Here is a 12774-nt window from a genome sequence, read left to right as displayed (position 1 = left end):
AAAGATGTTATCCATGACCCTTGTTACTCCCGTAGAGGTTTTAATTCAATATGGATCCTGCAAAATTTCTCCGAAATATTTTCTGGAAACCTTCAATGATTCAAGATTATCATCAGAATACATTAGCATTAAAATCTATGATTTTTCATCTCTCTATACTTCTATTCCCCATACTCAGTTAAAACCATGACTGATAAATATTATACATCGTGATTTCTCAAAAAAAGTCGTTACACATAGATACAAATATGTAGTTCTTGGTAGAGATCCTCATACTTTGCAAAAGATAAGTTCTAAATCATCTTCAAAATATACCGAAGAACATGTTTTCAAAATGCCGGAATTTTTATATCGACACCATATTTGTGCACTGTACTGGACGCGTTTTTCAACAAACGGTCGGCATTCCAATGGGAACAAATTGTGTTCCTCTCCATGCTAACCTATTCCTTCACTCTAATGATGCTAATCTGATTCAAAAGAAGGGCAATCGTTTAGCTAGATCCTTTAATCTCCATTTCCGCTTTCCTTTCATTTGAAGCAACTTCCCTTCAACACCTACGTACATTATTGCCGTAATTGCACAGACTTTTTATATCTCGCTCGACTTCTTACAATTAAGCTTCTTGAAAAGAGTTATATTGTTACAAATTTGAAGTCATTTCTACAGAAGTTTTATGGTCGTCTCCATGAAATCACAGATATTCAGCTGCACCATGAAAACTAATTACTCTACCGACAAAAATTATAAATTTGACTCCACACAAGCCTACTGCCAAAATCAAGGTAGCATCCAACGATTACAAACATGAAAATTAATCAAATCACATAACTTCTTGGATTTATTTTGTCCAGCGGATAAATTGTTTGAACAATAAGATCCTGACGACTGTATGATTAACTGACAGTATTTTAGTTGGTATTCAGCAAGACGAGGTGTGTTGAAATCTAATTACTTGTAAAATAAAGGTACATTTATTTTCGACGAAAATCAGTATAGATGTGTGAGACCAAATTAACATATCAATTGCATACTCATCAAAGACATTTAAATGATGTTTAAATCATTGTTTACATATTTTGTTTCACGAAATATCGCCAATCAATCATTACTGCAGGAGAAACGAATTCGTTCCTTCTATCTTAATTATCTATGTGTGACATCTGTACATATATATCGCATTACTTAATTGTTAATTGCATTATTTATTCATATTTCTCTGATAAAAAATGCAAAACAATATCAGTAAAATATTTTATTCTTCCGAGCAGAGTCGTTACGGAAGAAATTCGAAATTTTCGAATAAAACGAATGTAAATCTTGAATATTTTAGGCAACAAATCTCTATAATGCGTAAATGCTTATTAATCTGGTACAAATATGTCATAACTCATGCAAATTGATTAATGGTATGTTATATATAGTTTAACTGACCTATTTTACTACATTGTTAATATATACATTGGAACACTGATGCAAATTAAAATCCTTCTTATGAATTTCTCTTTCCATTCAGAGGTCAACAAAACCCATGTATTTTTTTAGCTTAATTTCGAGTTATGAATGATGTAAGATAAATAGTAATCAAGGGAACCAAGTTATAGCGGTAATCAAAAGAATATCCAGGGACAAAGACCCGACGTGGAAAACAGACATACATAACAAAGAACATACAGTAACTAAAATCATACATAAAAAGTAACAAAAGCAAATAAGCAACTCGGACACTTGTTTAAAAAATATGTCATAGAATAACACTGATATAATACAGTGCAATTCAAAGTTCATGCAGTTGACAATTTATACCTGACATATGAATTACATTGTAAAGGTGTATACAGGGTATTTTTTTGTATTTGTCTATCAACAGATTGATAATATAAAAAAGTTGCACCATTCGAACTGATAGGTTGTCTTGATGGGTTTGGAATATTGACATAAAGAAGCAGTTCTAATATGACGTCCTTAACAGGCTCTCAGACCACAACTGTGGTCGATATTCGATTGCTATAGTAGCAGCATACGACTTATTGGGCGTGGCTTGTATGTGTGTAAACTACTGCCCACCTTAATCATGTAAACAAACACACGTAACATTCTGATGTGTATCAGCTGTTTTCATTCATTTCAGTAGAGTGATTAAACATTAAATTCATATTAAATAAAGTTATGTCTTAGAAAAGTTATATTTTATTCTGTAAAAATCACATACACCCATACTCGGTAGAACTTTCCATGCACGTGCCACCTGCGACATCATGTATGAAACCAAACAATAACAAAACATTGTACCTGTCCATGTGTGAACAAAGTGACCTTATAATGCAGCGACTATTGCCATGTGTCTAATAACGTTCTTCTTAATTCCCCCTTTCCTTCATTATAAAAAGTTCTAAGCAAGGTTTCACTAGCGACCATTTCAACTGACTTAGCTAGCGTAAAGTGTACAGCCAAAGATGGACAAAAATGGCGGGTCTAAGTTTACCGTAATTATAGGTCACAAAAATGTAAAAAGTACCGTTATTGTCTTATGATAATCCTTAATTTTAAAATTTTGATTTGTGGCGTATAAGTATTTTCGATTTCGTAATTAAACTGTAAACTTTAGGATAATTATTCCTAAGCGTATGGAAGATAAATTCTAAAATTACAAAAAAGAATGATTTGCATGTATGTGCGAATTGATATGGGTACTGTCTTTTAGAAGCAAACATTGTAATAGAATTAAGATAGAATAAAATATACATTATTTGAATGAAGTTACCATTCCATGTTATCTGATATGGAAATGATTTAGACATACATGTGACAATTTTTAAGAAGGAACCTTAGTGATTAAATTGAAGTAAATGAAAATGACAATATGGTAGTTGATTGTCAGATATATTCACCATTTCCCACTGGTAACGACTGGCACATGGCACATGACTGTACATTATGACCTGTATAATGCAACTTAAAGTCTGATCCAAATCAAAATGTTGCCATTGTCAGATTACGTTCCTTATAAGCGATACAACATCGGTGTGCGTCTTTAAAACAAAATTTTAATTTTGACGCAGTCTTTAGTTTCTTCTATTTAAAACAATTATTATACTTCAGTAAAAAGCAAAATACGAGGAAAGATAAAAACAATATTGTAAGGTTTCATGACTTTGATTTCAATAATTGGTTCTAAATGTATATATAGCATGCCAGTCTGTAGGTAATCACGTAGAGGAAATTGTTGCTATTTTGTTTTTGCTTTTTAGAGTTTGATCATTTAAGTTTCGTTTCTAAGACAGACTGAATTTGTTCAGCACGAGATTCAGACATTATAGTGAAAGCCAATTATCATGTGTATTCACCATCAGATAAAGAACATATTATTGTCAAAAAGAAAATGTAATCAATGAAGATAGATTGCCGTAGGTTTTTTTTATTAGTAATAACACAGATATCGATCTAAAAAGTTTAATCAAAATTCGACGGATTTTTATAGTTCGTTTCATTGTTTTATTTTCTCACCACTATCCGAGGTAATGTGGATGGGGTTGAATGATCAGAAATATTGTTAACCCTGCCACATACTGTATGTGCCTATCCCAAGCCCGGAACTTGTAATCCAGTAGTTGCCGTTGCATTTTAATGTTCTTTGTTATACGATTTTTGTCTTTTATAAATTGTTTCACTTAATTTGTTTTGGGTTTTATTTTGGGACAGATTGCTTTATGGTATGTGTTTTGTCCACCGTAGGATGACCTGTAAAAAAATAGGTGTTTGTTGCTTGGTATTGTTTGATGGATGACTATCTCATTGGCAAAAGTACCACATCTCCTATTTTAATATGGTTTATATAAGTTCTCAAAATGTATAATGTCCTAAATAATCACATCATACATTTTGTGTACATTTTTCAGCAATTTGACATTTTATTAGCTCGTGTAATCATCCTGGAAAAGCAAAGGACGCTTACCCTATCGATATGCCAGGTACAAACTCCCATTTGTACTTTACTTTACTTTCTTCGGACGTTTATTTTTTGCTTAGTTGAAAACAATTTTATTGGATCAACTAGAACAAATGGGATAGGACACAAGTGTGTCAAACGTATAAAGTCTTCTCCCATGAGGAATTACATTACATGTCTTATAATATTACGCAGAGCTACAAGGGTATACAATATTGACGTGGAAAGAGAAAAAAAATGGATAAATAATAAAAAAATAAAAAAGCCAGAAATTAACAGATGCGTAAAGATTGTGTGTGGACCCGACGCCTCCATGGATTTTAAACGATGAGGAAACGTTTCCATTTCTTGATAAATGTTAGAACTCCTTCTACGATTGCTATATTCATTTCGTTTGTAAGATCTTGATGCACCCTTAAGGGAATACTAGATTCTATTTCCATGGGGAGCAAATTATTTTTGTTATTTCATGCTCTTTGTTGTGTGTCTATGTTTTTCCTGTCTAGTATTTATCCTTAGATAAAAATCTCGAATCTAGGTTTCCGTGTTTACTCCTTACTCTGTACGATTTACATCCAACCTGGTTGCCTTTATCAGTCTTAATCTAAAATAGCATTTGATATAGGCGTCGCCAAAAAATCGTTAAACTGCAAATATCATTATTACATATTGTCTGTTATAGTTAAAGCTGGCACAACCTGAATATAATATAGTAAACAAGTGATATACTCATCCCCTTATTTTAGTCTGTAAAATTCTTTTTAAGGAGATGGGTAAGATATATGAGTACACTTTAATTATCAATGAATTAATATTTATTGTATACAAAAGGACTCAGTTGTACTTTATTTTTGTGTATTGACATTTTGATATTTACGTTAATGAAGAGTATCACGCATTACACTTAATCGTTTCAACGGTAAAACAATGCGACTTTCGTTGACATTAATTGAAGCGGAAAATGAACTTATTTACCGATCTCCTACTGGGAATCCACCTTCCGGAATAGGCTATACTAACAGTAAATACACAAAACGTATATTTACCCAACAGACCATTATTGTTGTCATACACTCCCAACTCTTAAATGTCTATTTTTGGTGTTTGCTTACTTAATAGAATAATTGAGGGTTATGTTTGTAACACAATATTTAATTTACTCCGGTCGGTTGTGACCTTTGTAACGAGTGAAGTAAATGTACAATAGCAGTTTACTATTTGTTTAATTATATTGACATAGAAAAACGAATAAATGGATTATCATAATATTTAATGGACGGTATCAAAACTTTTGTGTATGTCAAAACAAGTTGTCTTTTAATATTAACATTCACGCCATAGGGATGAACACTTCGTTGATCAGACAAAAAAAAAATTACAAAAAAATGATACGTTTAATCTCAGTTTTTATATTCTATAATACAGTACATGCGTGCATTCTTGATCAACCAAACGGACATTAGTCTCAGCGTAACACCAAAATGTCCGTTTTCTCCGTTATAATTTGTATGCCATCAATTGGTTCATGACAAATACTGCTTACAACACAGACTTTAACCAGTTTTACACGTAGCCATAAAAAAGACGTTTAATGTTTTGTAAGTTTACAATTATAACAAATTTTACAGCAAAACGCGTTTTGAAAATAAGGGCAAATAACAACACCACCAATAAAAAAACATTTACAAGAAAAATAAAAATACAAAATATAAAACAAAGCAGTACAATGCATTTACAAAAATACTTAACAACTGTAAAAGGTACATATCTGTATATAGACCCCATCCACATAACAAATTGCCGATTCAGTCTTCGTTTAATTCTTAACTCATTCTTTCAAATTTATTGAATCAGAAAAATAATAGTGTCTGTCAGTATGAAAAAAGATGGTTCGGTAAAGGCAAAATTTATCCTCGAAATCAAAGTCTACCTAAAGAAATTTTAATGAGGTTTCTCAAACTCTTTACTCTTTAATGTGTTATATTGTTGATTCGATTAAGTTTTGGTAATAATTTGAACATATACGGTCAACAATGCCCTTTAAACTTGGCTGACATTTGACAAATCTCTTTAAAAGTTTGTTTTTTTGTAAAAATTAAATATATGCATACAGTTATTATAACGCAATAAAATTTGACAAAAACAGCTTGTGTTCAATGTTCAGACCATTTTACTATACTACTACTACCACAAAATGAAATTTGATCAATTTTTAAAAACAAAATGTACAAATTATGCGGACAAAAAGGGTCATTACCTAACTTACATGTAACATACCTTAGCAATAATAATAATGATAATAATAAACAATTGCAAGAAAGTTATGTTGTTTACATATATTTTTTTCAAAAGAACCATGTGACCGACAGGTATGTAAGAGGAGGTAAAATGTAATATATTTAAATAACTATTGATTGACTAATAATAAACCAATATTGTGTTGATATTCGTCTGTTTCACCCTAGGGTGAAACACCAATTCTGTGTTCACCTACTTCACAATATAATTGCAACGTTGTGCAAATAGTTTATCAATTTATTGGAAAAGGCTATGACCTATTAAACAACTTTGGTCAATTTTAAACAAAATGGTATTGTCTGAATTGTATTCCGAAATAAATGACTTAATGATTTATATGAAACAGTTATTATTTTGACACATTCAATAAAATTTAATATTGTAACGTTTATTTATCACAGCCAAGTCTAACAAACTTGTTCGAATCGGGAGTCGAATACTGTAATATAAGTGGCAACAGGACGCTTACCCTACCGGTGCATCTGGTCCATGCTCCGAGTTTTTAGTGGGGTCCGAGTTGCTCATTTGCCTTTGTTATTTTGTATGTATGAGTTTAGTTCCTTTATGTTCTTTGTTGTGTATGTCTGTTTTCTATGTCTGGTCTTTGTCCCTGGATAAAATTCTTTTGATTACCGCTATAACCTTGGTTCCCTTGATTACTCTTTCAATATGTATGTAGTTTGATTGTGATAAAACATGACGACACTTATATCAATTTTGTATTCACTTTATGTAATATCTCTAAAATGTATTTAATATTCACAGAGCATTTTCCTGGGTAATTTCATCAGAAAATGTATATCGAAATTCATGAATTGACCGATATTTACGTTATTTTGCAATATTGAGCCTGAACGGAGAATCTTTCGTCATGTTAATCAAATCACTAATTGGTTAGTGTTTTCCACTTTAAGTATCTGACCGCGACAATCATGAACGCAAGTGCTTTGAATTTTAAAGTTTTAAGTTTTTTTAAGTTGACAGACACACATACTGTACCTACATCTGATTTCGATTTTTTATATCGCGCTGTGCTTGATTAGTCTTCCTATATCGATATTTATAGATTTTTAGTTCTTCTTAAATACAACCTGACATCGAATCGTAAACTTCTTAAGTACCTGGTTCTATTGCAGCTGATAAAATGGTTATGCCTTCATACACGTATAGAATATATCGAGATTTGCAATACAATGTGATTGATATTTTTGTGTCTATAACACATTTCTTTAAGGTTAAACGTCAATTTAATGCTAGCGTACCAAATGAGATAACCTTTGCTTAACAATAACTGTTGTTTAATTTACCCACGGATATATAAATTTTAAAAAGAATTATATTCAGTTGGACAATGATTCACTGTTTGAACAGTTTTATTTATATTAAAAATCAAATATAACAAAAGAAATTTTATTGACGTTGTCAAAAATTCTATTCAGTACCTGCGATACACAATTGTCAATTAACAATGGTTGTCTATCGCAATCCTACTAGTTGGTTTATTACTTGAAATGTGACACAACATGTTAAATTGACGTATTTGTTCAAACTTTGGTTTGTGTAAAGAGGTAAAAGAACAAAAAAACAAAAAACAAAAAAAAACTAAAACACACACACACACACAACAACAACAACAACAACAAAATTCGTTGATTTTTAAATATCAACAGTCATTAGTCCCCTAGAAATATTGAATATTGCAATGGGTTCCTAATTGTAAATGTTACATGTAAATACCGTATGAGATATTAAGAATCTAACAACACCGCTACTGCAAGACAAAGAAATCTCAGGCACCCAAGGGTAAGATTTCAATTTCTCAAACGAGGTTCTGCTGAGTTAAAGAAAATCGAAATCTTTCTTGCCCGTGGGTGTTACAGTTACAGTTTCTGGCGATGTTGGATTTTTTTCCCTCACATTTAAAATTGCTTTTGTTATAGTTCAGAACGCCCTGCTTGCAAAATTCTTTTGAATCTACAAACATTACGAGTTCCATCAATGGATAAAATAAAGAAATCTCACACGGTTAAAATACGAATATCCTTGTATCTTGATTAAGAAAATGTATTTGCTTGACGGGTTGTAAATGATGGTGACATTTTCTCGGAATCATTTTCTGTACCTTGTTTGTATTCAATTGATTTAATTCCATTATACAAATCCAGGTTTAACTCGTTGCTCATTTGAGCTTTCGAAGGATTTCAAGGCAGAACAACTTTGTGTTAAATATATGTATACTTCTTTGTCTACGTTTGCATGATTTTTACAGCTCTTGAAAGGTATACATTGTACACCATATACCATTACCCTTCACCCATTGTACATGTACACCAATTCCTCATTCTGATTTCCCGTTTCCCCCATTGAATTTTTCTTGATCAATTATTTGCTGATTGATTGTTTGTTGGGGTTTAACGTCCTTGCAGCAATATTTCAGCTATATTCAGACGATGAACATGAAATGGATGATAAAATGAACATGAAATGATGTTGAAATAAAAAAGGGATGGGACACAAAAGCAACCGGGTCGACAAATTTAGATTGCAACTAGAAAACGGGATGGATGGGTCGAGTCGGGCAATTTGGCCTCCTGTGGCGGAGCGCAAAGATTCTTACTCCTATCGAATACCACAGCAGGGTTCTTTAACGTGCGAGGAACGTGGCATTTTCCCAACACGGTCAGGTTTTCCGTAATATAGCCTGACAACCCCAGCATGTAACATGGGGGCACACAACCCAGTTGCTCTGTGGGCAGAGCGCCCAGCCCCTGGCTAGGTTTCTGAGCACTATTTACTCGCCTTTTACGACAAGCTTAGCGTTGCTGCAGGCCTATTCTTTTGACACCCGGACCTGCATTTGCATTTGCAAATTAAATTATATATATTTTTTGAATTGGAACATTTTAACTGTTATTTTGAATTAAATTCAATACATTGATCATCTCAATAAATACTTTTAAAACTAATTTACTTATACTCTTCAGTCAAACACTTCAACCTCGTTCACTATCCCCAATCCCAATTCCAATCCCCCACATAATATAGTGGTCAAATTATGTAATATTCATCAAATATAACAATATGTGTTATTTAATAAATGTGGTTGTAGCAAATATTGTATAGATTCATTATATTTATGTCTTGTATGTAAAACATATTCATATATAGTACAAAAGCGTCATATTAGCACATGCCTACAAGTAATAGCTGAACAGAAATGCATTTAAGAATTAACGACCAATTATAAACAGTTTGCTTGTTCCTACAGCATTTGATTGGATGACATACTTTATAAATGATTTACTTGCGATTTCTGATATAATGCCCCAATGTATATTGTTCGGGCATTTAAACTTAGTTTTGATGGAAGGTTAAGGTATCTATATCTCTCGGTAAGTTACATTAAGAACTGTATACTGTATTATACTGCCTATTTATCCATTGATTAATTTTGATTTTATAATAGTTATGTTTTATTGAATAGAAAGCGTTTGATATACGTTTTATTAGTGGTACAATTATTTGAAAAAAGGAAGATGAGGAATTGACAATAGTGTAGTAACATACATTTTGATAATGTTTGTTATCTTATTATATGGCGATCGTTTTGCATTGCCATGTCAAAGCGTTTGTATAATATCTAAATATGTGGAAATAGAATTGTCTTTTTCGGGGAATAGTTTAGATTTGGGGAGTGATTTTCAATAATACCTTTTTGTGTTCACTTTATAATTATACGATGATATTTGGATTGGTTTGTTAATGTTTTTAAAGTATATTTAAAGGAATACTTATATATGACAGTTTATTGAAAATTGTAAAGCAAAATATTTTCGTGGCATTTGAAAGTATGTGTACTTTATATGTCAAAGGGACGATAACCCCACCGGAATGAACATGTCAGCGTATATTTATTGTAAAAATAATTCAATTGTAAATCGTGTATTCTTCTTCTGAGAATTAAGAAGGAAACTCAACAGTCCATAAAATTAAAATAAAAAAGAAAATAAAGTTTAAGATATCCTTTAGTGTGCTTGAGTTTCTTGTCTTCCACCTTAGCGGAATTAAATTCTTAATTAAGAATCAAGTAGAGACTAAAGGTTAACAATGTATTTTTATTATTACATTTTTATTGCTTTTGATTTATAAATTTATTGAATATTCATTAACTCGGGATGTGTGTAGCAACAGCCAATTGTCGTACGTATATGATTCTAGGTATATTTTACAAAGTCTCGTTTGAGTTCAAAATACCCTGTTTCGAATCATTAAACGATACCTTTGTCCAATTGTTGCTTGATATTATTTTCTCTCCTTTTTATTTTACCTCAACCCTATAAAGTCATAATTTCAATAATTTTCTATAATACCATACCTCTATCTTCCGCTGGTTAATGTTTTGGTCTTTCAAATATGGTTTTACATAACGAATATCATTGTTATTAATTGTTTTACACATACAATTTGACAGTGCTATTGTATGACAAGTGAAAACAATCATATAGAGATTATTTGGCTTAGATCCCCATGTTTATTGATTATTATCCACTTTTGACAAGAAATAACAATTAGTAGACAATGGGAGCTTCAAATATTACAAATTTCTTCCGATAATCGAAAGCTTTATGACAATATTTATTAAACAAGAAACAGAAAATTCCATATTGTGTCAAGGGTTACGTATACAAAGTATTGTTTCAATGTTTTATGTTAAATATTGACGATTTCCCTTATTTCCCGTTTATTCTTTAGGGCTTTTGTTATATTTGCCTTATAAACTATATATGTTTACACAATTCTTTTTTTTCAGATACGAGACTTTAAAACATTTGTCAGAACCTAATTTATTCCCACATTTTAAAACGATGATATTTCGCTAAAAAGTATGGAAGTTGAAACAATTCTAGTACCCGAGGTTAGAAAATTGTCTACAGAAGAGTCAAAAGACATTCAACGGCCTAGCATGTTCGGATTATCCACACCTATATCAAAGTGTCGACGAAAGAACGCTCTCGACGACTTTGATGGAATACGTAGTATTCTCTCTCACAGGTACATATTTAATCTCGAAAATGAAAGATAAATATCAAATAATGAAATTTCAAAACCCTTTCTTTTATTCAAGTGACAATGATTGATAAGAAATGAACTAAAAAGCTAAAATTGATAATCAATGACAAAATAATAATTAAAGAAAACAACAAATATTTTACATTCAAGTACTGTCATCATGGATCAAAATCACAACAACTAATAATTGAGCAACAAAATTGAATAAAAGAATAACATAAGATAAGTAAAACTTTCAGTTTGGTATTGTTTATGGATGTCTAGACACAATCTGTAGGTGTACAGCAACATAACAGTCCATCTATTTTTATCAAATCGTAGTAAAGACTGATTTGACTAGAACATTTTTGTTTCACTAACTCAATAATAAAACAAAATCATCCAAACGATGGCAAACTACAAGTATCCGGTACCAAGGTACAAATTAGTCACACTAAATCATTATAAAAACAAAATCATCCATCAAATGTGCTTCAATTCTATCTCTGTGTTGGAACTGCAGTAATGATGGAAACTAGTGCAACACATTGTTTTATCTTTGTAGCACCCTTGAAGACAATTGGGCCCCATATGTTCAGCAAGACGGAAGTCTATTTTATGTCCTAGTCAAAGATAAAGCAGGATTCTCAGGAACAGACGAATCAAATCGATGCTTTTACTTCTCAAATCAAACAAATGCCCCCGAGAAAGAACACAACGAACATGAAAATACTGAACATTCTAAATTTGGACCAAAAAGCAATTATATTCGTTGTTCAAAATGTATCAGTTTACAAAAATCTAGTCATTTCTCAACAAATGATCGCAAACTACAAGTATCCGGAATCAAAATAGTCGCACATAAGCTAAAACAAGGTGATCACTTGATAAACTCTGATATGAACAATAATATTATTGAAGATTCATTTGTAACTTGTTATCATTCACAAAATGTTAGTCATCTTTCAAAATGCGTTTGTGGGGATACGATAAATGTGGAGCAATCGGAAGAATCGTCAATATCATCGAAGAATGTTCACTCGCTCACCAAATCAAGAAACCCTTTTTCTCGGCTCAGTAGGTTAAATAGACTACGATCTAAATTAAGACTTGAATGACAATGATCTCACTTGGTTTTCTTATATGTGCAATAGTTATGAATAAAAAACGAATTAAAACGTGTTTGTTTTAACAGAATCTTTATATCTAAAAATAAAAAGGATTCCCAATACTAATCACGTTTAGAGAAATTATGTAAGCTTTCCATTGGAAATACTTTAGATTTTGATGATTGAATAGAATTGTCTTTTATATTAAAATGCTTTATGACCTTGGGGAAGTTTTTAAAATTAAAGAAAACATGTTGATACCATGACATTGGCCATAAATTGTTTAAGCTTTTTTAATGGCTACATTTGATCTGTCATTTTATGCTTCCAGTCTCATCCTTTTTTCCCTAACAACATACGGCATTGTG

At 31.5% G+C, this 12774-nt stretch overlaps 1 protein-coding gene across 1 annotated transcript; it reads left to right on the top strand.

Annotated features, from left to right (window-relative positions):
- The first annotated feature begins 9531 nt into the window (after positions 1–9531).
- LOC148605077 (uncharacterized) lies at positions 9532–12478 on the top strand. Its single transcript, XM_088550232.1, has 3 exons — positions 9532–9640; positions 11059–11300; positions 11863–12478. Exons 2-3 carry the CDS (start codon positions 11134–11136, stop codon positions 12413–12415), a joined length of 720 nt encoding a protein of 239 aa, XP_088406358.1. The 5' UTR covers positions 9532–9640; positions 11059–11133; the 3' UTR covers positions 12416–12478.
- Positions 12479–12774: the final 296 nt, after the last annotated feature.

This window comes from Perna viridis, chromosome 10 (genome assembly GCF_037379345.1).
Source record: "Perna viridis isolate PV_CMFRI_1.1 ecotype Kerala chromosome 10, ASM3737934v1, whole genome shotgun sequence".
NCBI classification, from domain to species: Eukaryota; Metazoa; Mollusca; class Bivalvia; order Mytilida; family Mytilidae; genus Perna; species Perna viridis.
The sequence above is the reverse complement of the archived record's forward strand: the minus strand, read 5'-3'. Positions and strand labels throughout refer to the sequence as shown.